The following is a 24,118-nucleotide window of genomic DNA, read 5'->3' on the forward strand; positions in this document are numbered from 1 at the left end:
ATATATATATGGGAAAAATGCATTTCTCTGCATCATAGATATGAATTTCATGAATGATCATATGAAACGTTGGAGAATTGCACATAATAGGTTGAGATATAGGAAGTGTAGCTTAAATAATTATCTCCATGTAAAGTTTGGGCAGCTGCAGAAAGCTAGTTTAGTTCAAAATGTTCTTTATCTTTTAAAACTAGAGATAAATTACCAACAGTGTCTGGGAAACTTTGTTGGGAAACTTCCTTTAACAATTCATAGGCAGACCCACTGCATGATGAGCTACAGCATTAGCTACAAATGTGTACTGCGGTCACAGTGAGTCACATTTTTTGCTGTGTCTTCTCACACATAAATATTCAACCCACAGAGCTGAATGTGCAGAGTAAATTAAGGACTCCACCAGAGTAGCATACTGTAAGTGTAGGTACGACATGATAGGTTAGTAAAGAGCTTTTAAATCCTGTTAGCTGCAACGCAGGATAAACACACACAGTGCCATACCTGATGACAAAACACGCATAGAGAGAGTTACAATTAAGGAGCCCAGTGGAGCAATGCATTAGTAAATTGAGGTTTCCAGGCAAAGCAATTAAGTTCCGATAGAGCATGAGATCTCTGGAGAGACCAGGTTGTTCCTTCAGGCCTTTATTGCAACAGCCACATATACAGCACCAGCACCATCTGCAATACCTTAACACTCGACAGTTTTCTAGGTTACTGTGTAAAATCAACACAACAGGATGCACAGTGGAGAATACTGTACCAGTGAAAACAAAAACCCACGGAAGGCCCAAGAGGATGAATAAGACCTAAAACCTCTTCCTTTCATCTCCCTTTGTTCTTTTACATGACTGCTTTTATGAGATGACTGCACTGTTAAATTATTTTTGGATTTCCTGTTCCCAGTTTAAGCTGAAGAAAAACTGCTGCTTCTCACAAAAGGATGATATAGCTGACAGATAGTTAGAGACGATTTAACTACAAGAGATTCACTTCAAAGCACTGGACACTTGACGTTTGCCTTATGATAAATAAAGATAATAAAGATAAAAGGGACGATGAAGACAATTATTGAAGCTTGAGGATGATAAATGTTCTTCTATATTTTTAATGGCTCTTTGGAGTGATGTCATTGAAGAACCAGTGGTTCTCCAAGAAACCTTTTTTTGTATATAAAATACAGTACTGGACCCCACCAGTCAGACCCTACCCCTTGGTCAATGGTCAAAATGACCATTTATTCATTTTTTAAGAGATTAGACATGAGATAATCCACTTGCATAAGGAAGGAGGAAGTGAAAAGAAAATAAGTGACAAAAACAGGAGTTTCCAAAACTGGAGTTTAAAAAATGATTAGAAGATCTAGAGAAAATGGGACATGTGCAAGACCTGGTAGACCACCCACACTGCCACCATCAGATAAACAGCACCGAAAGCTTTCATCTTTGAGAGAGAGGAGAAAATCAAGCTCCACTTTTGCTTCAGATCTAAAAAAAAAACCCAGGTGTTTCTGTCCATCCTTCCACTGTGAGAAGACAGCTCAACACTATGAGCCTGAAAGGATGTGTAGCTGTCAAGAAGCTGTTACTGAGAAAAGAAAACAGATAAAAAAGAAGCAAATATGCAAATCAAACAAAGAAGCAGCTGGTCTTCTCAGAACAATGAGCTGGCCTTAACATGACTGAATGTGTTTGACATTACTTGAATAGCGTGAAGCTGAAAATGTAACTTCTAAGGTGTGGAAAAACCTCCCTGCACATTTCTTTGAAAAAATGAAAGCGAGTCTCCTGAAAATATATGGAAATAATGGAAACTGTAATAAAGGCAAGAGTGGATACACTAAATACTGAAAAACTCAGATATTATATTTAATTGTTGAGTTGTTCTGTTAGAATACATGCTCTCTGAAAAATGACTAACTTGTACTTATTAGCCATTTTGCCTGGAAATTAATTAGATGAAGGGTGGTCGCTGACTTTTGCACAGTACTGTATGTGAGTGTGTTTTTAAAGTTTAGAGAACCTCCACATAATATTAAGGCTCTCTTCCAATTAAAGCTTTTTCATAGAACTGTTTATCCAAACCACGAGGCACTTACGGACCTTTATTTTTAAGCATATATACAAGGGAATCCTCAAAGACACCACTAAATATCTTCTCTTATCTGTTGCAGGGGGTGTGTGTATCTCCCAGTCGGTTAAAATCCCTCGTGAGCCCAAAGCAGGAGAGTTTGACAAGATCATTCACCGGCTGGGAGAAAACCCCAATGCCAGAGTGGTCATTATTTTTGCAAATGAGGATGATATAAGGTGAGTTTTAACAACATGAGTGTTTTCATATCCTAAACATTAGTAGTATTAAACAGCCTCATTACTCTACAGTCATGACAAAGCAGAGAAGAAAACCCCATTTAAAAACCCCATGAATTTTGCTAGCCCATGTTTTAATTCTCCACATGGGAATGTTTAAAACCCTTGATTTCTGAGTGCTGCACCTGGAGCTCCTAATCAGACCCATTACGACCCAGATGTTCTGACAGAATGTGACTAAATGCCTTCACTTAAATGCATTATAACTACTGGTCTGTAATTACAAACTAATTATTTTTGATTTGAAAGGCAGTCATGTTTAATCTGTCACTATGTGCTGAATACAAACATTTTAAGATGAAAATCAAGCCATATTAAGCATTTTGAAACTTGTCGTGCTCTGGTTTCTACTTCATTCATGGGATGGATTTTTTTTTTATACAAATGTCTGTGATATTTCACAGACATTACTGCCTCATGTCAGCTCAGTGAGGAGCTCTTTCATTCAGATGGACTAAATTTGGCATCCTAAGCCCCTTTGCGAGCATGCTCATACAGTTCATTGTTAACTGTGGTCAATGCTGAACAGTCAATAACACATTGATTTGCAATTACACTAAATGGAGTTTCACCAAAGCGCTTGAGAACGCAGACAGTATTTTGACAAAAAAAAAACCACATATAAAGTATAGTTGATGTGACCCAATCTCATTCCCAGGGAACTGGTGAACTAAACCATACTGTATCTGTTCATTCTGCTCTTTTTAAAGGAGGCTACTGCAAGCAGCAAAGAAAGCCAATCTGACCGGTCACTTCTTGTGGGTAGGGTCAGATAGCTGGGGTTCTAAGATATCTCCAGTGCTCCACCAGGAGGAGATGGCTGAGGGAGCAGTGACTATCTTACCAAAACGTCAGTCCATTAAAGGTAAGAGAAAATCTGCTTTTTTCAATATACAATCTTAAAAATAATGGTACCAAAAAAGGGTTCCTTGAAGTAAAGCCATGGAAGAACCTCTTTTTATTCACTAAAGAACATTTCAGTCAGAGTTCCCACATATCCTGGAAAACCTTGAAAGCCAGGAGACCTAGAGACTGGTTTTCCAGTCATGGAAACACCTAGTCTCACACTAGGTGAGAAAGACGGAATCTTATAACAAGAACCTTCAGGCTAAATGTAGGCAAGAACATTGACTTATCAGAGTGGGAACAGACTGAGTGTGAAAGTTCTAAACCAATCCAGTGCCTTGTGTGCAAAGAAAACATTACATGTGCTAAAAATAAACATTACCTTATGAGGAAAAACAGCTCTAACGATATCATTTCACTAGATAGCTTGTTTTGCTTGTGATATTGAAGGTTCTCCTGACTAATGGAATTTGGGGGCAGGTTTTAGAGGGGTGTAATCCTGTTTCGGCAAATTTCATTGCCAGCGCCAAAAGTTTTCCCCAGACATGTGTTCTTGTTATGAGATCACGTCTGGCCCTGTGAGACTAGAAAACCACTGGAAAATGAGAAAATTGCTAAAAAGTCCTGGAAATATTAGTGAAGTCCTAGAACAAGTTTAAAGCCCGTCAACCAACATTAGTTAACGCTGATGTTGCTTTCAGCAAATGAAATCCACTTTATGTCTAAGCTTTCTGTTTGTCGAAGTTGCTTGGTCATAGAGAGACACAGAGGCCCCGTTTTAATTCTTTTTCTTAACTTGCCCTCGTCCACTTTGACTCACCACTTAGATGTGTGTCACACCTATGTTACACAAGTGGTCACTCGCAGCTGAAGGGAACGAGTGGACAGTGAGGAGCAGATTATTCAAATGGAACATGGAAATGTTTTGAATAAAGCATTTTCATTTCATTCATTCAGTGAGTGGCAGGTTAGCCTCAGTGAGCTAATCAGCTGGCCCTGCAAACTTTGCAATGCAAAATGTTTTTGTGAGAAGTTTGACATAATGTGCATAATGTGTGTGAGTAATCGCTTTGTCTGTCTACAAACTTGGAGCGGGACTTGGAGTGCTGAAATGCCTTTCTTGTTGTTAGCCATGTAGCCTTTAGAATGCTAACTAGCAGCTAGCAGAGCAAAGTGATGAAGTTGCATCATCGGTCAGCAGTTATGTTTAATAGATTGAGTATTTTGTAACATAAAGCCCATTAAATCAAATGTTATGGATTTGAAATGTGAAGCATTTTTAAGCTCTTTTCTGTAATGGCTTATAAACAGATTTGTCCAACAATTTTTTTTTTCTGACATAATTTTCGAGGTTAAAAAGCAATGCATACAGTTCTATTGCTGAAGTAGGCACTTGTGCTCACTCGAACCCTAACACTCTTCACTTGAGTTAATAAAGTAATGGAACAGCCCTTAAGATGGGCATTCCCCTGAGGGAAAATGACAGGGCCAAGTGGACAAGGGCTTGTTAGAACTTGTATAGAAACAAGCGGGGAGAGTGAGAGAGTAAGAGAGAGAGATATAAAGTGAATAGTGAATGAGTGACCGACTGGCTGATACATCTTTTCTGAAGTGGCTTTGACTCGGTAAAAATATAGCCAGTAGGCTTTTTTGCTATTTTAACATGAATATCAGAATTAAAATGTACTTTTAAATGAACAGTATTTAAATCATTGAATAAATATTTTAACTTAAAGATTCAGACCAAAACATTAGGCCCAATTAAGTCTGTAAAGGCAGGAGGTGGGCTGTGAAATTTAAACCTATTTAAACCAGATCTGAGCCTGACATATATTTGGGAAAACTCAGGTGCAAAACTAGCCCATTTTGAATTCACTGTTGTTTCATGTCACCAAAACCAACACATTTCCACATATCCACCTATTCAAATTACAGCAGTTTAGCCCCACCCACTCACACTGAAGTTACAAGGATGATTTCAGCTCAGACTGCTATTTAAATGAAACATGGCACAGCAAAGCCAATCAGAACACATTATTTACACAGATCAGTCTTAATGGTAACAAAAACAGTCTGTTTCATTCTAAGGGAAAAGGGAAGGCTGGAAAATGATCTTGTAAAACTAAATTATGAATTTGATACATAAAATCACTCAAATGTCAAAGGAAGACCTCAAGGATAAACAATACAAAAAAAAATATAGGATATGGGCCTTTAAGGGTGCTGATAGATACAAGTAGTTCTAATATGATCTTCTGTGATAAATAGCTGTCATGTATGGAAATCATGGAAAATGTCCAGGAAAAAGATTTCCTAAACAGTGGGGACATTGACAGTTTATGTTTGTAAATGAGATGTGAAAATATAAAAAAACCTTTTAAGGTTTGAAGAACCGTAGAAATGTATGTCCGAACCAAGAACCATTTTAGAACCTTTTTTTAATTTTATTTTAGGAGTATTTATGTTCAGTAATGCTGAAACATCAGTGAGAGCACAATGTAATGTTTAATGAAAAGCATCAGCATGGTCGCTTAGATAACCTATGATAATTATATTACAATAAGATTTATAAATTATATTGGTTTTTGTATTTTTTTTTTTATGTGTAGGATTATCTTGCTGAAGCTCGCTGCTTCTGCACCGTTCAGTCACACTGTGTTGGTCTGTGTCCTCTAAAGCTCAGTGGCTCTGCCCTTTGATTTTGACAGAACGCATTAAAGTGACACTTTTCTCATCGATCTTCTCCCAGGGTTTGATCGTTACTTCATCAGCCGAACACTGGAAAACAACAGGAGGAACATCTGGTTTGCGGAGTTCTGGGAGAACAATTTCAACTGCAAGCTCAACCGCCATGCCTTGAAGAAAGGATCCGGCATAAAGAAATGCACAAGTAAGAAATCCTTGCTATCTCCCCACTGGCAAAACACCCCTCTTCCAAAGCTCCGTAGAAGCAGGAGCGAGGTGGGGGAGGGGGTATAAAGGATGTGTGTGAGAGAGAGAGAGAGAGAGAGAGAGAGAGAGAGAGAGAGAGAGTGAGAGAGAGAGGAAGAGAGAAAAGGAGAATACAAAAAAAGGTGGTGCCAAATCCTTTCAGAAAGGCTTGGCCTACTCTGCTGCGTGCTGGAGAAAGTGCCTGTTTAAGTCGTAATTCCACGAAGCTCCTTCATGTCTGAACTCCTGGGTTGAGCACCATCTTCCCTGAACTAACTGCATAAAACCCATCTAATCCACTGTACAGGAGGAGAGATGATAATCTTTAATTGATTCAGGCTTTCTCTAGAGGGAGCGCTTTTCGGCACTGAGCCTCTCAGCACCGAGTTGATCCTTGGTCAGCACTTGACCCCCCTGGCCATGCAACACAGCTGTCACATAGCAACGCACCTCTGGCTGCAGCCAATCGGGGTGCGGCAAGATCAAGGAGAAGGATGCAGAGCTTTCTAGAAGCAGATTTGCTGGAGGATGGTGGCTTCCTCCGGTATTCGCTGCAGCCTTTACTGCACTGCAGCAGTAGACTAAGCAGGAGGGCTGCCAACCTCTGGCTTCACATCCACATAGAGTTGCTGCAAGTGATGCTCAGAAGCTGATTTTATACCTGACTGCTTCTGAGAATACGCATCTGACCGTAGCTTCACAGTTCACTAAATGTCTTATGAATTTAACTTTTTTTTCTCGCGCATATTCATAAGTAGGCGACTTATTTCTCGCTAGCTGGCTTTCTGCGCATAGCCAGAGGATTCTGGCACAGAAAAGATTCATCATGCTAGCATGATAGAATAAATTGCTTAATTTTATACAGCAATTGTTAGACTCACCAGGAAATCATTATTGTTGCCTCGCTGGAGATTCTTGAATAACTAACATTTGATTAAATGCACTGTCTCCGTTGCTCCGTTAATTAACGCCAATACAATAGCCTGTTGTGTATAAGGAGAAAATACAATCCACGCTTTAGTAACATGCATGGAATTTAATTCATTTATTATAGCTTTTTTTGTTTTTTTCTTTTTACAGTGAGTAGAATGCTACAGATTGCTGAATAGACATGAACAGTAATGGAACGGAATTCAATTAAAGATGCACATGGTTCATCTGTTATTTGTTTGCTTACTTCCTAATCAGCCTTAGCCAATTAAGTCAAATGTAAGTGTGGCAACCCCCTCTACTCACCTGCCAAGTGGTGTGCACAGAGATTGGTGAGGTCAGAGCTGAGATCTTTCCAAAGGACATTTTCTGAAGGCATTTTTGGTTTAGTTCATTTCAGGATTTTTTCAGTTACTATTATAGACAAAGTTATTCTAATATAACAGTTTTTCTACATGCAGACCTGATTTATATTTCAAAAACCTGATTTTTATTGTGACTTGTACATATTATAAATACATTTTTCTTGTTGTGAGAACCTGTTCATAATAACAGCCCTAATTACTGTGGCTGTATAATGTCATTCAAACTTTTTATTCAGCCACTATTTTATTATTTTATTCTTTGTGTTACGGCAGAAACCAACCCATGTATAAACACTGTGGGATTACAGCTCCGTGACAGCTGGTCATAATATTGCGTGGGGGCTAAAAATAATAATGAAACTACGAAATGAGATTTCTAGCAAACTATTGGTCACAATACATATATAAAGTCACATGCAAAAGTGAAAATAGGTTAACACACCCTCTAATTTTCACTTCGAAAACCAACAAAGCATGTAATTTGACCAGGGAGCGTCCAGGAGGAGGAAAAAACGTTCTTAACTTCAAATGGAAGCTAATGGAAAATATTTTTTCCAAGTAATTTTGGATCACTTTCATTCGCCCGTTCATCGTCGTTTGAAATTTTGTAAAAAAATATACTTCCAGGGGTCCCGAGGGGTTGAGACAATAATGAAGAGAGGAATGAATAGCCATTGAATATGTACAAATGATTAAATTAAATGATAAATGAAATAAAACTAGAAATGTTATTTTTTTCAGGCTCCTCAGGTTTTATATCATTGTTGATGCCATTCAAATGGGATGTTTTACCCTTTAATGTGTGTAGAAATACTTCTATATCTGCATTATGCCTCGTTTTAGCTTAAAGAAAAAAGAGAAGAAATCTTTGCCTTTACAAACACAAATTTTACACAAAAGCATGAACTGTAGACACAATAATATACTGCACATGAATAATAATACTATATACAATACTATTATTGTTAATACAATAATACTAACAAAAATCATTAAGGCTAATTTGACTTCTCAAAACAAAAAAGATGAAATTTGCATTGCTGACATTATTGTTAAACCTCACTTTTCAGGTATTTATTAATTTATTTGGTCTTATTGTTAAGAATTTGGGGGTCTCCTAAGATTCTGGCACCCAGGGGCTTTGCAAGATAATGATCCATCCCTAAGTACTGACTGCAGACTGTGGGAAGTCTGGATGTTGCAGACTTAAATATCCCAAATGAATAGCGACTCTAGGGGGCATTGACCATGTGTGATACGTCACAATGCTTTTGACTTGATATTACAGATAGGCTTTGTGAATCTACAGCTTCTGGTGACAATGAAATGATATGCATGCTAAAAACTAATTTAAAAACCTTAATCTGATGCCTTTTTATCTTTGAAAGTGGGGGAGTGCTTCACTCCACTAGCCCACTTATTTCAGCAGCCCCTGAGTTAGCTAGCCAGGAGAGCTTTGGCCAAACTCGTGTTAACACTAACTTTGTCAGTTTTACAGTAGAAATAGACTCTCAAAGCTTGTCGTCCTGATGTTCCATTGTTTTGATGATGTAGATGTTTTGGTATGAGATCTCTTTATTATCATAATAACAAATAAGAGCAACGTACCTCACAGTCTCACACATTGTATAATTTAAGCTAACGTTACTTTGTATGTGAACCCAGACAGATCTGCCAGTATGAGTTCAGGCATGAGAAACAGCAGCACTGTGTGATCTAGCAGGTGTTTTTAAAGCCCTTATGAAAGTTTATGGATGCAAACCAACTGTGTCTGCCACCCAGGAATAGTCCTAAGTTTTACACAGGTTTTACACTGCAGCATGTTTAGCATTTAGAGCCCATCAAAAAGTGCACTATTCGTTTTGAGACAAAAACAGCAGGAGCTTTTTGCATCTGCTCCCAGCACAGATTACCCTGGGGGATCAAATCGAAACGTGTAAGATTTTTATGACTGTGTAAAAACTGAGACTGAAGTGCAGATGCCAATGACAAGCATGTTTGTTCCTTTAATGAAAACCATTAGTCTCGCACAATGCTGTCGATTAACTATGGCGAAGGGGGAAATATTTTTAGAGGTCACACAGAAGAGAACATTAGTAATCCAAAGTAATGTTCGCTCATGATAAGATGCAATGCACTGTTTAACTGGGTAACATCCTCTAGCAGTGTTTGTCTCTAAGGGGAGATGTAATATTTATCGGAGAGAACTGATGCAGAACTGGAGCCCACTCCCCGCTGCTCGGTAAACCCTTTTATTCACCATGGAGTCTGGAGCTAACGTAGAAAAGATCCCCTCCTTATCAGCGTGTTTACAGCATTGTAAAGAACGCAGGCCGACATTATAGCAAACAAAAACATTCCCGTGTTTTCCATTAAAGACTCGCTGGCACAGACAGGTATTCATTGTCATTAGCCAGCTAGTTTTAGGGATTAAGAAGCAAACACTGAATGTTTATCTGTTGTTGCTGGCTGCATTACTGAGGTCGTGTAGTGTTGTAAAATTGTGGGAACATGAGCTTTGCACCCTTGCAAATGTCCTTCTGCTTGTTTTTATTGTTCCTTTATAAGGTGTGCACAGCTAATTTGGAAATTCCCAAGCGTGTTCTTTGTACATCTTCAAAGCTAGAATAAAAAGCTGCGTGGCAGGAGCTGACTACGTTGCTCGGGTACCTAAGACAGAATGCAGCCCAAAGACAGCCTCAGAGGGATAGTGTTCCCGCTAACAAACCCACCCATGCATGAGTCAACACGCACCCACGGATCTGCCCAAATCCCCACTGACATTGTTGATGATGACTAATGTGATATAAGATCTTCAAAAAAATGCCTCCATGAATGGCTGAGTCGAAGCACAATCTCCGACATCTCTCTGATTGCTTTTTTTAATGCTCCAAGAACATTCCGGGTTTAAAATCCAAGAAGTAAGAGCTGTTTTCTCAGCAGAGGAGATTTAGCTGAAAACTGTTCTACCCCAGCCTGAGAGGAAAAGTGCTCTGCTGGCACAGAAATGTTCTTTTCAAATTCAAGATGGGTTTACGTTTGCTGAGTTGTGTGTTAGAGGTAGTTTTCTATGCACTCTTAAAATTGAACATTTTTAAATGGTTTTTGGCCAGAGGTATGGTTGTAAGTGATTGATAACACTTTTCTCAGGGCCGTCTTCACAGGGACTTTATAACACATGATTAAACATTGAATAACTTATTTATAAAGCAATTTGTAAGCAATTATAAACAGCTCATGCCTGTAACTTCATAAGGTAACATAAGTATTATATAAAGTAAATGACAATATATTGGCATTAAGGACTTCAAACTAAAGTGACTCACATTTGTTCCATGTTTAACACTTAGGTTTATAGACATCAAAATACACAGAACTGATATCTTAGCCTCTGCCTTTTAAGTTCAATTACATGGAAATGATGCTTCATGACAGTGTTATAAATGGACCAAATGTCTGTGACTTAAGTTGAAGGCCTGTCATATAATTACAATGTCATTTACTTCATAAATCATCTTCTGTTATATTGAGATTACTGTCATAAGCAGTTCATTAATGTTTAAGCATTGCTTTTTAAATATGTTCAATGCTTATGCAAGTGTTATGAGTGCTTTTGTAAGTAGTTTTCAAATAAAGTGTTACTAAAATATGTTTAATAGGTACAGAACCTTTATATCAAGCGCATTTACTTTCTAAAGTTTAAAGAACACATCGGTCAATTTTTACCTGACGTTCTTTATTTGGTTACATTATGGGCATGAACTTCAGTAACACACTTTTCACACAGTGAAATACATGGTGTTAGAGGAATATTCTGGGCGCCATCCACTAAACTGTGGGCAGAACAAAAGGAGTCAGTGTGATGTAACCTTACAGCAAAAACAGTCAAATGCAGTCATTGCGATTTACTGGTAACAGTGAATGTTAGTATTATGACCCTTAAGTGTAAATCAGTATTTCATGTAACAGAATTTCATTCAGATTTGACACTTGAATTCATCATTAAATGAACCATCCATTGAAATGAATTAGGGACCCAAATCATCTCCTTCGGCACTTTTATTTTTAAGAGTGTACTCAAGATGCTCCGGTTTCCTCCCACAGTCCAAAGACATGCAGTCAGGCTGATTGGACATGCTAAATTGCCCCTAGGAGGTGAGTGTGTGTGTGAATTTATGTCTGTGTGTCTGCCCTGCGATGGGCTGGTGACCTGTCCAGGGTGTATCCTGCCTTCCACCCAATGACTGCTGGGATAGGCTCCAGCTCCCCGTGCGACCCAGAAGGAGAAGCGGCTTAAGATGTGTGTGTGCTCAAGATGCAGAGACCACCAGTATGGAAGAAAAATACATTTACATTTATTTATTCGTGTTAAAAATATTTGCATGATTAAAGAGTTCTTTGCATCATGAAATGGTTCTTCATATTAATAGAGAATGCGCTGTGGATGGTTCTGTATAGAACCTTTTTGAAAAGTGTTCTAAATAGCACCCAAAAAGGTTCTTCTATTGTGACAATGTCAAGTCTGTAACAATAGTACCCTTTTTTTGGTGCTATATAGTACCCTTTTCAACAAGGTTCTATATAGAACCATCTACAACACATTCAATCTGAAGAACCATTTCATAACACAAAGAACCCTTTAATCAAGAAAAGAGTTCTTTTGAGTGTTCAAAGTTCCATATAGTGCCATTTTCTGTATTAAAGAATCCTTGGAGAACCATCCTTTTTAAGTGTGTAGATATGTAACAGTGTGGAAACAATACAAAGGTTTAAAAATGGAGATAAAAGGTTTTTGTGAGACAGTGATGATATGTTCATGTATTTTTTGGCGTATACGCAGTAAGTGTGCATTATTTTCTTATGCGCTTTATGTACAGATGGAGTATCTATAATTTTGCTGGTCAGGAAGCTGGAAAGCTCCCATGTTGTTTCCATGCTTCCCTCATATTCACTGCTGTTAGATAGCAGAGTGCAGCATCAGTGCTGTGATTTCGCAGCCCTCACAAAAGCCCTGTGGTTACTGGAGGATTAAAGGGCCGGATATCTCTGCTTTCAGCTGCCTCTCTCTCTCTCTCTGTCTCTCTCTCTCTTCCAGTTCAGAGCATGCACATTGTGTCTCTGTTTCCAACAGGAACGAACAAACATGCAAGAGCAATTTGAGATTGGTCTATAGATACACGCATGAAATGTTGTTCAGTCACTTCCTCAATGAATATAATTCCAAACTCTGGAATTATAGAGTTTTTCTGAAAATTTTTTTCTTTATTTTTTGATTGGCAGATTGATATGCTGCTGGTTTGCTTAGCAAATGATCTTTCTGTTAAAAAGCAATGCTCAATACATCACTTTCAGCAGATGCAGGCCAGCTATGGCTGCCCTCACTGGCCTAAGTCCAGGAAGAAAAATTCTGTGGTCAGAAACTCAGAACAGCAGTACAGAGTCATCATCATTCAACAGCTGGCGTCTGGGGAAGCAATGAGACGAGAAGGCTACTTCGGATTGTTCTGGTACACAGCAGATCATGGCGGATTGTTTGCAGATGCACAAGAGGCTCTTGTCATATTCCAAATGATTCTGTGACAGTGGTTGTCACTGATGATAACTCTTGGCGTGTGCATCGCCAAATCCAAAATCTCCTGTGATGTGAGAGCAACTTAAGACGCTTTTGCGGCATTCTTCACAGCATGCCCTGTAGGCCTGCGCTATTCAGAGGACAGTGGAGAGGATGGATCACTGATGTCTAAACGCTTTTGCAAGAGTGCTGTGATCAAAGAGCAGGACCCGTCTTTTATCTATGAGAAATGTGGTGGTGGTTGCACAATTGATTGTAATAGGAAAGAACAGAAGGGTGTAGCTGATTCCTTTCTCCTGGGGCTCCATCATCTCTGCAAAACAAGCATCCGAGTGGGATGAACTGAAGGCCGGAAATGCACTCACCTAGTTTGCTTGAACAATCCTCATTGGCAGAGGTGGGCAGAGTAGCCTACATCTATACTGAAGAAAAAGTGTTGTTACATTGTTTGGCTAATGACTCAAGAAAAAGTAAAAGAACATTTCAAAAAGTAGCCTGAGTAGGAGGACAAAGATAGCATGTAAGTTCTGAGTAACTTCTAGAACTGCAGGGATTTCGTAGGCTGGCTTTATACAGTTTTAGTAGCTTGAAACCTACATGAAACTAAATTGCACTTAAGTTCCATAACGTAAAGCATCCAGTGACTCATTTGAAACTCAGCTGTAAATGCATTATGTGATCAAGTCGAATGACACCATTTTGAAAAACTGATTATAAAAGCCGTCGGCTCAACAGTCAAGAAAATGGAAGAAAGACGGTCTTTTGGACACCTGAAAAAGAGATACTCCCAACTGCCTTTATGCAAAGATGGTAGCTTTTCATTTTGTCAGTTAACCCAGGGATGACAAGGAACAAGCAAGAGTTTCTTGAAGCTAGCATTTCTGCAACAAGCTGGGTTAATTAGCCAGCTAACGGTAACAGCTAATAACTCTTTTCTCTCTTTTCGGTAGCCAGTCTTTCTCTCCCACTCATCTAGCTCCTTTAGTTTGTTTTTCAGTACTACTGCAGTGACACCTCTTTTCCTGCTTTCTGATACGGCCGATTTAAACGATGACAATCACAATACAGCTGGAAACATTATGCAAAGATGATAAAAATGCTACTAAATATTCACATGTAGATTGATTACACATTGCAGATGAGTTTATGTCTCAAGAACGACATGTTTTTATGTGCTGTTTTGATTGGCTAACTAGTGGATTAATGGAATATCTTGCATGCTTTGAATTGCTTCATGTAACTGTCAATTTGCTGGAAATTACGTTGCAGGCAACTCACAACATGCAACTAGTTATATGAAAGTTTCATCATGTAAAGCTAGTCTTAGTGCATCCAGCATCTCAGGAACCTAAGTTTTTAAGTGCTATTCTGCTCTTTTTGATGCACTCTTGGTCTAGAATAATATGATAAACCTCAAAATTGGGACATGTGACCACTCATAAAGCAGATACATCTATCAAAGCAACCTAATGAAAACAAAAGGAATATAAAAGGAATTGTGAACTAAATGGTAAGTAAAAAAAGTAAAAAAAAGTAAAAAGTAGCTAAGTAAAAAGTAAGATGTAAGTCAGAGTATCATTTGAAAAAACTCAAAAAAAATACAAATCTATCCAAATTTTGCTTGAGAACATGTAATCTAGTTACTACCCACTTCTGGTCATTTACACTGCCTATCAAAAGTTTTAGTACACTCAGCTTTTTAAAATATTTTAAAATAAATCAGCACATTTTCATCGTCACTTTGCAAAAACTTAACATATCACTGCTGTCGGGACCTCATATCATATTTTTCATTTTATGATCTAGTTTAAAAAAGGCAGTTGCCCTTTATGTTGTGTCAAAATTGTACAATGAACAGACCAATAGAACTTGTCCAAAAGTACTTGGAAAAATGTATTTTTCCATTTACTTCCATTAAATATTAAGAGCGTTTTTCCTTCTCCTGTAAAGTTACCTTTTTGGAGATACATGGTTGTTCCGACAGCAGTGATATTAACTAGAAAGCTGTTTAGATGTTGACATATTTCATTGTAAAAACTGCAAAACATCTGACAAAACTACTACTTTGGGAATAGTTTCACATATTCTGTCTCCTTGTTGTGTTGTCAGCACTCATCAGAACTCAAACCTTTCGGTTATTTAAATTACCTTTGGGGAAAAAAAGATTCATTATAGCTTTTAACTGTCAAATCATTAAATGAACTGTCAAATCATTATAAGCAAAACCTGCTCTTCATACTCAGGAAGACTCTTTTGATGAAAATGAAGCTTAAAATATACCAAAAGAATTAGCAAATAGCTGTTTTAAGTTGACATATTTGTTCTTACTTAAATGAAAACTAACAGTGAAAAATATCACCTGGAATATTTTGAATGCAAGAAAGATGTCCCCAAACTTTTGATAAGCATTGTAGATGAAGAGGGATCAAACACTTTCGCTGCTTTTTTTGTTTATTTCACAGGAGCAATACACAAGTCATCAACATCATTATTTCATTATGTAAATCAGACAGATTTAAATAAACGGCTGATTTTCATCTGCGGTCTCTGCGCAGGTTGATGTTAATATTAAAAGTGAACCAGTGAATTTTTTGAGTCTGTGCGTGTTTGTGTAGAATATCTTACAGTACGGCTGTGTGATCACTGTCCCGGCCCTCCACTGGGATCTGTACACCATAATGGTTCACAGTAGACGTTTCAAGATTCAGGTAGTAATGCTTTATCTAAGAGTGCTTCTGTTTGGATCTGAGACAACTGCCTCCAAGCTCTACTACCTGAATCATTTCCAAAAGAACAATTACCCTTTTATTGCTGAAAGGATTTTGTGGTTTGAGACGCAAAACCGAAGTACATGCTCTCGGTGGCGCTGTGTATTGATTATGGCAGCCGCAGTACATTCAATTTTAATTCTCTAGCCAAAACGTAATGGATTCCTCTATACGGAGGGATTTTTGTAAATACATAAACATAAACATATGAACACTGTGTATGAAATACGGCTGTACAATGTATTGCTTGTTAATCATTATCACAATACTGATCTTTGTAATACTGATACTTCTGATACTGAAAAGATACTGATAGGACTCCAATAAATTACAATTGTTATACTGTCCGCTGTGATCATCCTGACCAAACATCAGATGACCCAAAAGAGTTTCTGTGGGTGTTTTGATGAATTAAGACATTAACATGATCCAACAAAGTCATTTTGATCAAAAACGTGTGTGTTTGTGTTTATTTAATCAAGCTGTTTTGTTTGTGTGCTTTAAGACTGATTTAAGATAAATGAACTCTGTTCTGATTGGAAAGGGAATTTTTCTGAGGGACATTCTGCCAATTTTTCAAATTTTCTGCATAATTTAATCACTGAGATGTAAACAAAATCATTCAGAGTGGTTTTTTGTGAAAGGGTTGTTTGTAGAGACATGTCTTTACAGTGGTGATAGGAACCAGGGGTCAAAATGTACAATGCAGATATGTACATTTTATTTATTATCCAAATCCACCAGTGACCCTACATGTGTCTGCTAAGTTTTTATGTAATGTTTGTAATGGTAAAATAGTAGGAATGTCAAACAAACTATTTTACCTTAAAACACCCTGCATGTACCTCTCCACCATGAATAAAAAATAAACAAATACATTTTAGGTCAAAGTCTTATCTCATATCTATGTTTCAGGCACCAGACAGTGTACTCACTGTATTCATAACCATGTAAAAGTTTTCTGATATGCATTTAGAGGCCAAATCGCTTCAGACATTTGGTACTTATTACCACCGCAGTGAACAGTTCTGAGCATTTTCTCATCAAACCAACCTGGATGACTTTATTTACAGCTTAACTCTTCAATTATGCAATTATTTTTAAAAAATGGTGGAATTCCAATTCTAACCCTTTAATTTATCTAAGTTCCAGTTAAACAAGTTTTTAATTTTTCAGGAGATATTTTTTATGATATTAGATATAAGACAATCCACTTGGATAAGGAGGAAGACATCAAAGAAAAAGAACAGGAGTTTTCAAAACTGGAGTTAAAAAAAAAGTTTAGAAAACTGGGGCTCCTAACAACCATGCAAGACCTGTTAGACCACCAAAACTGTTCCCCTCAGATAGAACAGTACTTAAAGCTTTCATCTTTCAATTATTGAAGCTTGAAGATGATAAATGTTCTTCTTTCCTACCCTTTCAAAGGCTCTTTGGAGCAATGTCATAGAAGAACCAGTGGTTCGCCGAGGAACCTTTTTTTTTTTAGTATATAAGATACAGTACTGGACCCCACCAGTCAAACCTGACCCCTTGTCGTTTTTTTTTATTTCCAGTCAAAATGACCAGTTATTCATTTTTTTCGGGGTTAGACATGAGATACTCCACTTGCGTGAGGAAGGGAAAAGTCAAAGGAAAATAAGTGACAAAAACAGGAGTTTCCAAAACTGGAGTTTAAAAAATGATTGAAAGATCTAGAGAAAATGGGACACATGTAAGACCTTGGTAGACCACCCACACTGTCACCATCAGATAAACAGCACTGAAAGCCTTCATCTTTGAGAGAGCGACAGCTCAACACTATGAGTCTGAAAGGATGTGTAGCTGTGAAGAAGCCCTTACTGAGAAAAGAAAAGAGATAAACAAGATGAAAATTTCAAATCATGCAAGTCTTACAAAGAAGCTGCTGGTGTTCTCAGAACAATGGACTGACCACCTCAGAGGCCAGGCCTCAACATCACTGAATGTGTTGACCTTGTCATGCAGGCCTACTACGAACGAAGGCCTTGCCACCTAAGGAACACAGGCTAAAGACACTGTATGAATGAAGGCTGTACTTCCTGCCTCAGAGAGAGAACGCAGAGAAAAGGATGTGTAAACTCCTCTACAAGAAAAGCGAGCCTGCCAAACCTGCGTAATGAAAACACTCAAACACACTGTGGTATGACAAATTTCTCTGGAGCTTTTCTTGGCACACGGAGCCAGTCGGCGCCATCGGTCCCGGAGGGGCCTGAGCCTTCAGAGGAAGGCGACTTGAATTTTTACAAGGAGTGAGCGGCTGGAGGTACAGGGTGTCAGCAGCACGGTGCTCCGCTACAGCCTGCACCTCCGACTCCTCCAAGGCCCAGAAGACCCCTCTGCGATGCCTCTCTTAATCCAAACGGATTTCTCTAAAGGCACTGAGAGCCAGCCGAGTGTGTGTGTGTGTGGGCGTGCTCTGACTTGAAGATGAGGAGTGTGTGTGTGCGCGTGTGAGCGGGTGTGACAAAGCTGGGTACGCGCTGATGAAAAAAGTGTGTGCGTGTCCCTATAGAGGAAAGACAAAGGAAGAGGTTGAAGAGAAAGAGTGTGTGTGTGTGTGGAGCCAAGTGGAGTGTGTGTGCGTCTGTTGTTCCCCCTCTGTGAGATCAATATCATGTTGGTGCTCACCCCCCCCCTTTTTTTGCAGCCAAGCCCCTCAGCCTCTGTAACGCCGTCAAACGGTGGCACTTTTTGTCTCCAGTAGTAGCGCTCTTGGCAAACAATTACACAGGCATATCCTGCTTCTTTAATTCAGGCTTTTAAAGATGCATGGCGCTTGTCTGAGCTGTTAAATTGCCTTTGGTTCTCTGTCGCAAGGCTGAGCTGGAGTGCCACTGATTACAGACCCTGAAGTAAAAGACACATTTATGAACGGCTACAGTAGCAGTTTTCTGGACACTCTCAGCTCCTGTGTTTAGATAAGAGGACGCTTGGAAGAAGCAGAAAAGAGTGCCAACAGAAGACATGCATAGAATTAAGCAGTCGTTTAAAAAAATCTGCTTGATGTTTTCTTTTTAAAGGGCCCATATCATGGAAAACCATGTGAGAGTTTAATGTAGTATGTTAACACTGTTAAAGTGTTGAACTTCTTAGAATAAACTTTGGAGATGTGGAGAATATCCCTGCAGATTTCTTTGAAAACCTGAAAGCGAGTCTCCCAAAAAGAATAGAAGCTGGAATAAAGATTGGAGACACTAAATACTGAAAATTGTTATATTTAGGGTGTTTCTGTCCATCCTTCCACTGTGAGAAGACAACTCAGCTCTATGGGTCTGAAAGGATGTGTAACTGTCAAGAAGCTGTTACTGAGTAAAGAGATTTCAAATCATGCAAACCTTACAAAGAAGCTACTGGTGTTGTAACAATGGACTAACCACCTCAGAGTCCAGACCTCAACTGAATGTGTTTGGGATCACTGAGAAGCTGAAAATGCAACCAACTTCTGAGACTAAGCTTTGAAGGTAGAAAAACATCCCATGCAGATTTCTTTGAAAAACTGAAAGCAAGTCTCCTGAAAAGAATAGAAACTGGAATAAAGGCAAGCAGTGGAGACACTAAATACTGAAAAATGTGTGTGTGTGTGTGTATATATATATATATATATATGTATATATATATATATATATATATATGTGTATATATATATATATATATATATATATATATATATATATATATATATATATATACACACACATAGGGTGTTTCCTGCCTTCCTCCCATTGACCGCTGGGATAGGCTACAGCACCCCCTGCAACCCAGAAGGATAAGTGGCTTAAATAATGTGGGTGTGTGTTATATTTAGTTGTTCAGGCTTCTCTGTAAACACATAACATTAATTATATGCTTTGTGCTGTAAAAAAAAACTCATTTTGACTAGAAATGAAATGAATGAAGAGTGGTCTCTGGCATTTGCACAGTACTCTATATAGTACCTAGTAATATAACGGCAATATGTCATTTTGTCCATGTTGTGTAGGCCTAGTATGAATTTAATGTAGTTTCAAAACATACCATTCACTCCCAGGTTCCTATGACTCACATATGTAAAATAAGCTGCAAAAGCAGCCCATGTTCAAATTGTTTTTGTGATGTCACAAAAACCAACACAATTATATAAATCTGCCTATTCAGTTAGTTCCATCCGTTCATTCTGAAGTTGTAAGGAGTGTTTCAGCTCCGACTGTTGTTTGAATGAAGTGTAATACAGGGCAGCCAAAACAGAGATCATTTAAAATGACCATATAAAAGCAATTTGCACTGTTAAAACCTTATTCTCTGTTCATCTTGCTCTTGTTATTGTTTGCTGTCCAGTGTCGGAGGACGGGTTCCACTTTGAGTCTGGGTTCCTCTCAAGGTTTCTTCCTCTTGCTCTTAGGGAGTTTTTCCTCGCCACTGTCTCCATTGGCAACGCTCATGGGGGCTTGGACCCGGATTTTTATGCACAGCAGCTTTGCGACAACACCTGTTGTAAAAAGCGCTAAATAAATAACCTTCGACTTGACTTGGCATATTCTTCTTCTTCTTCTTCTTATTATTATTATTATTATCATTATTATTACTATTATTATTATTATTATTATTAAGTGCCATCAAGTCGATTCCAAACCATACAAAGCTATGGAGAGTGTTTCAGTATATCTGGTCTTCTGTTTGGGTCTGCAGGCTTATTTTAATAGCTTACTCCTGTGAATCCTGTGATTGTCTCCATCCGTCATGTTGCTGGACATCCGCTTCTTCTTTTACCCTCAGCTGTTCCAGGCATAACTGTCTTTTCCAATGAACTTATTCTTCTCACAATATGTTGAAAAGTTTGGATGTCTGGGCATTGAGTGATAGGTGAGGCTTGATTTGATGAATGATCCATTTGTTTGTTTTCTTTCCAATGTTCTCTTAAGTCTTTGCCAAACCAGTTCAAATGCATCAATATTTGTCCATTCACTCTTTTTTACTGTCCAATTTTCACATCCATAAAGAAACACAGAAATGACCACAGCCTGTACAATTCTGAAATTTGTTTGTAAAGACAAATCATTACATTTGAAAACCTTTCATTCATCGTTGTTCTGGGGATGTTAATATTTGTTGTATTTCTTGACTTTGTTGTTAATAATGGATCCAAGGACAGTACTGTCCAAGAGTCAAGAACAGCCCTTCATTTATGTAATTTACAGTCAAAATGGCCATTAAGTACATTTTTTACAAGAAAATTAGATATAAAACAATCCACTTGCATGAGGAACGGAAAGGTGATATAAGTGATCATTGTTTGGGATAACTTGGACCATGAGATGCGAAAACCGCAGCCAACTTCTAAGACAGAAACCTGGAGTTGTGGAAAGACTGCAGACTTCTTTGGAAGGCTGAAAGTAAGACTCCATAAAAGAATGGAGGCTTTAATAAAGGTAAAAGTAGGCACTCTGTATGATGTTTAGTTGTTGAGGCTTCAGTGTAAGTTTCTGTTAAGTACATGTTTTCTGCTTTTTTCCTGAAAAATAAACAAAATGATAGCCATTTGACTGGAACTTACGTAAATGAGCGGTAGTCTCTGACTTTTTGTGCTTTAGATGTCCAAAAAGCTGTCCATTATTTTTACATTTATACGATATATTAGAAACTTCGAGGCCTTTCCTGTTGTCATGACCTTTTTTTCGAGCTCCCATCTTTTCATTCTGTTTCTTAACTTTCCTTATAAGGGCCCTCAGGTCTTCCTGAATTTCCGGTTTGAGTGTCATTTCATCCAAAGGTTATTGAAGTTTCTTCCACTTAAATCCTTGATCATCTACCTCCAGTACTGCTTCTCTTATTACATGTTCTGCATACAAGTTGAACAGGTATGGTGACAGTAGCAGCCCTGCCTGACTCCTTCATAAGTGGACTTCTGGGGCCAGATTCACAAAAGCTTTCTTAAGAAAAAACTTGTGAAGATTCTTAAGACTAATACTAAGAAGTTCATAAGAATGTTCTTAAATGGAATTGTTGAAAAAAACTTAGGAAGTTCTCAAATATCCTTATCCTATAAGATAATCTTAATTATTTTCTTAAGATTTTCTTAAGAACATTGTTTTCTTATGTAGGCAATGTTGCATTTTACCCTGTACCATGAACAACATGAGACCGTTTAAATATGTATTAACTGTTATTTCTGTTATTTAGTTTAATCTGTTTAGAGAAGCAAAAAGGAGGAAAAACATCAAACCAAGCATTTAAAAAAAATGGCAAACAAGAAGTGGAGATTGAGGTGGAAGAAATAGCCAGCAGGAAAAATCCTCATTGGAAAATATGATAATCTGGGGTGACAGACGAGGATGGGCAGTAGGAGCAGCACAGGCAGTGTCAGTAATAAATTTAGATGCCTGCCTTGTCAACTCTTACAGCCTAAGTCAAGTGTGAGGCTATCATACACTCTCAGAAATAAAGGTACTAAACTGTCACTGGGGCAGTGCCCCTCTTATCAGTGGAGTGGGACCCTTAAGGGTACATCTCAGTACTTTAGTCAGGGAACATAACTGTACTATAATCCTTTGACATTATATCTTCTAAGTTGTATTAACTCCACACACCCCGTCTCGTCTCCAGGCTTTTTATTTTATTGTTCTGTTTTAAAACATTTGGTTATGAAAAGATACAAATATGTACTTTTCACCCGGAAAAACACTTATTTAAGGTACACAATTGAACCTTAAAACCACTGTTGTACATTTAAGAGAACATTTACATTGTTTGTGCCTTGATGAACGAAAACTGTACCTGTTGTTTTTTCTTAAATGTGTTCTTAAGAAAGGTCCTAAGAAAAAGTCTACGTCATATTCATTGTGTGGTTTTAAACCACAGAATTGTTCTCACTTTTGTGCTCTTAAGTGTGTGTAGATTCTGTCCAAATAAGAAAACCTTGGTGAATGTCTTCATGAAAACTGCGTAAGTGGGTTTTACGAAGAAATTACTTCTTAAGAACAGTTAGTGAATGAGGCCGTAAAGAATACCACTTGTTCTTAGAATTATTCTTAAGAAAACACACACGCACACGCACACGCACACGCACACGCACACGCACACACACACACACACACACACACACATCATTCAAACCTGTTATCCTTCTGGGTCATGGTGGAGTGCTGGAGCCTATCCCAGTTATCATTGGGCGGAGGGCAGGATACAACCTGGACAGGCCGCCAGTCCTCTTAAGAAAATAGTTAAGAAAAAAGAAAAGAAGAATTCTTAAGAAGTAATTTGAATAATAACTATTTTTTTTCCTAAGAATGAAGTTAAGAAAAAGACACACATTTAAGAAGATTTTCTTTCTTGAGACACTTTCGTGAATCCGGCCCTAGGAGAAAAAAAAATACTTCAAAAATGCTGTAGGATAATGGACGCTTTAAGTAAAGAGAATATTCTCAGCTCGAGTAATTGGACTGAGCGACAGTGAACTCAAAGTCAGCTAAGTGTCAGTAATAGCGCGGGATGGCATTGTCACGGCAGGTCCCGAGCTTTATTCTGAAGACTGCACCGTGCAATTGAGACCTGCCACCATGACATCTGATGGCCCATCTCCCAGTTTAATTCGGCAGGGTCATAATTGAAACTGCTCCTTTGCAATTAAGAGCTTATAAAAAAAAAGCACGCTGAGCAACTCTGGCTCTAATGAATATACAGCTGTCTGGCATGATTATATGAGCACAGAAAGATAATTAATCTTGCTTGCTCTCTCACTGTCTATTATTCCACCCTCGTGTGTTAGCAGACCACTTCCATTTATCAGTCTCGGCATGAAGAACATGATACAGCGCTAAGATAACATGGACAGAGATGCATTAAGTCATTCCGTCACATGCCATAAAGAGATGCCTAGCCTTTATCATACTAAATTAAGGTAGATTTCAATTGGCCTGAATGAGCGTTGGATCAAGGATGACAGTTATAAGGCTTTCATATTATCCAAACATATGACAACACTGTTTTTACATGCACTATGAATATTTCATTTAATGTGATTACATTTAACAGCGTTAGCATGTCATTTTCTATTACAATGAAAGAGACATAATTGTAGCAATTTACATAAAAATATCATTATTATTATTTTTAGCTTTCTTTTTTTTTTTTGCACTGCCCATTGACATTGGACTTTTGTGCATTTGATGTAATTAGATTGCATTAGCCTGTCCAAACAATTTGTACCTTTTTTCCCATGGCAGCCACCATTAAGAAAAAAGAAAAACAGAAAAAAGAAAGAGAATTCACAAAGAATCCTCTCCCTTTGAGCTTAATGTTAGCTAAGTCATTACTTTAATTACTCCACCTCTTTCACTGGCTCTC

At 38.1% G+C, this 24,118-nt stretch overlaps 1 protein-coding gene across 1 annotated transcript in view; it reads left to right on the forward strand.

Annotated features, from left to right (window-relative positions):
- The window catches only part of grm4 (glutamate receptor, metabotropic 4), a 141,713-nt gene that overhangs the window by 90,959 nt on the left and 26,636 nt on the right, over positions 1–24,118 (forward strand). Inside the window, exons 3-5 of the mRNA XM_036571112.1 lie at positions 2,171–2,306; positions 3,077–3,231; positions 5,962–6,102. Coding sequence (XP_036427005.1) covers positions 2,171–2,306; positions 3,077–3,231; positions 5,962–6,102 — 432 coding nt within the window. The remainder of the gene's footprint in view (positions 1–2,170; positions 2,307–3,076; positions 3,232–5,961; positions 6,103–24,118) is intronic.

This window comes from Colossoma macropomum, unplaced genomic scaffold, assembly GCF_904425465.1.
Source record: "Colossoma macropomum unplaced genomic scaffold, Colossoma_macropomum, whole genome shotgun sequence".
NCBI lineage: Eukaryota > Metazoa > Chordata > Actinopteri > Characiformes > Serrasalmidae > Colossoma > Colossoma macropomum.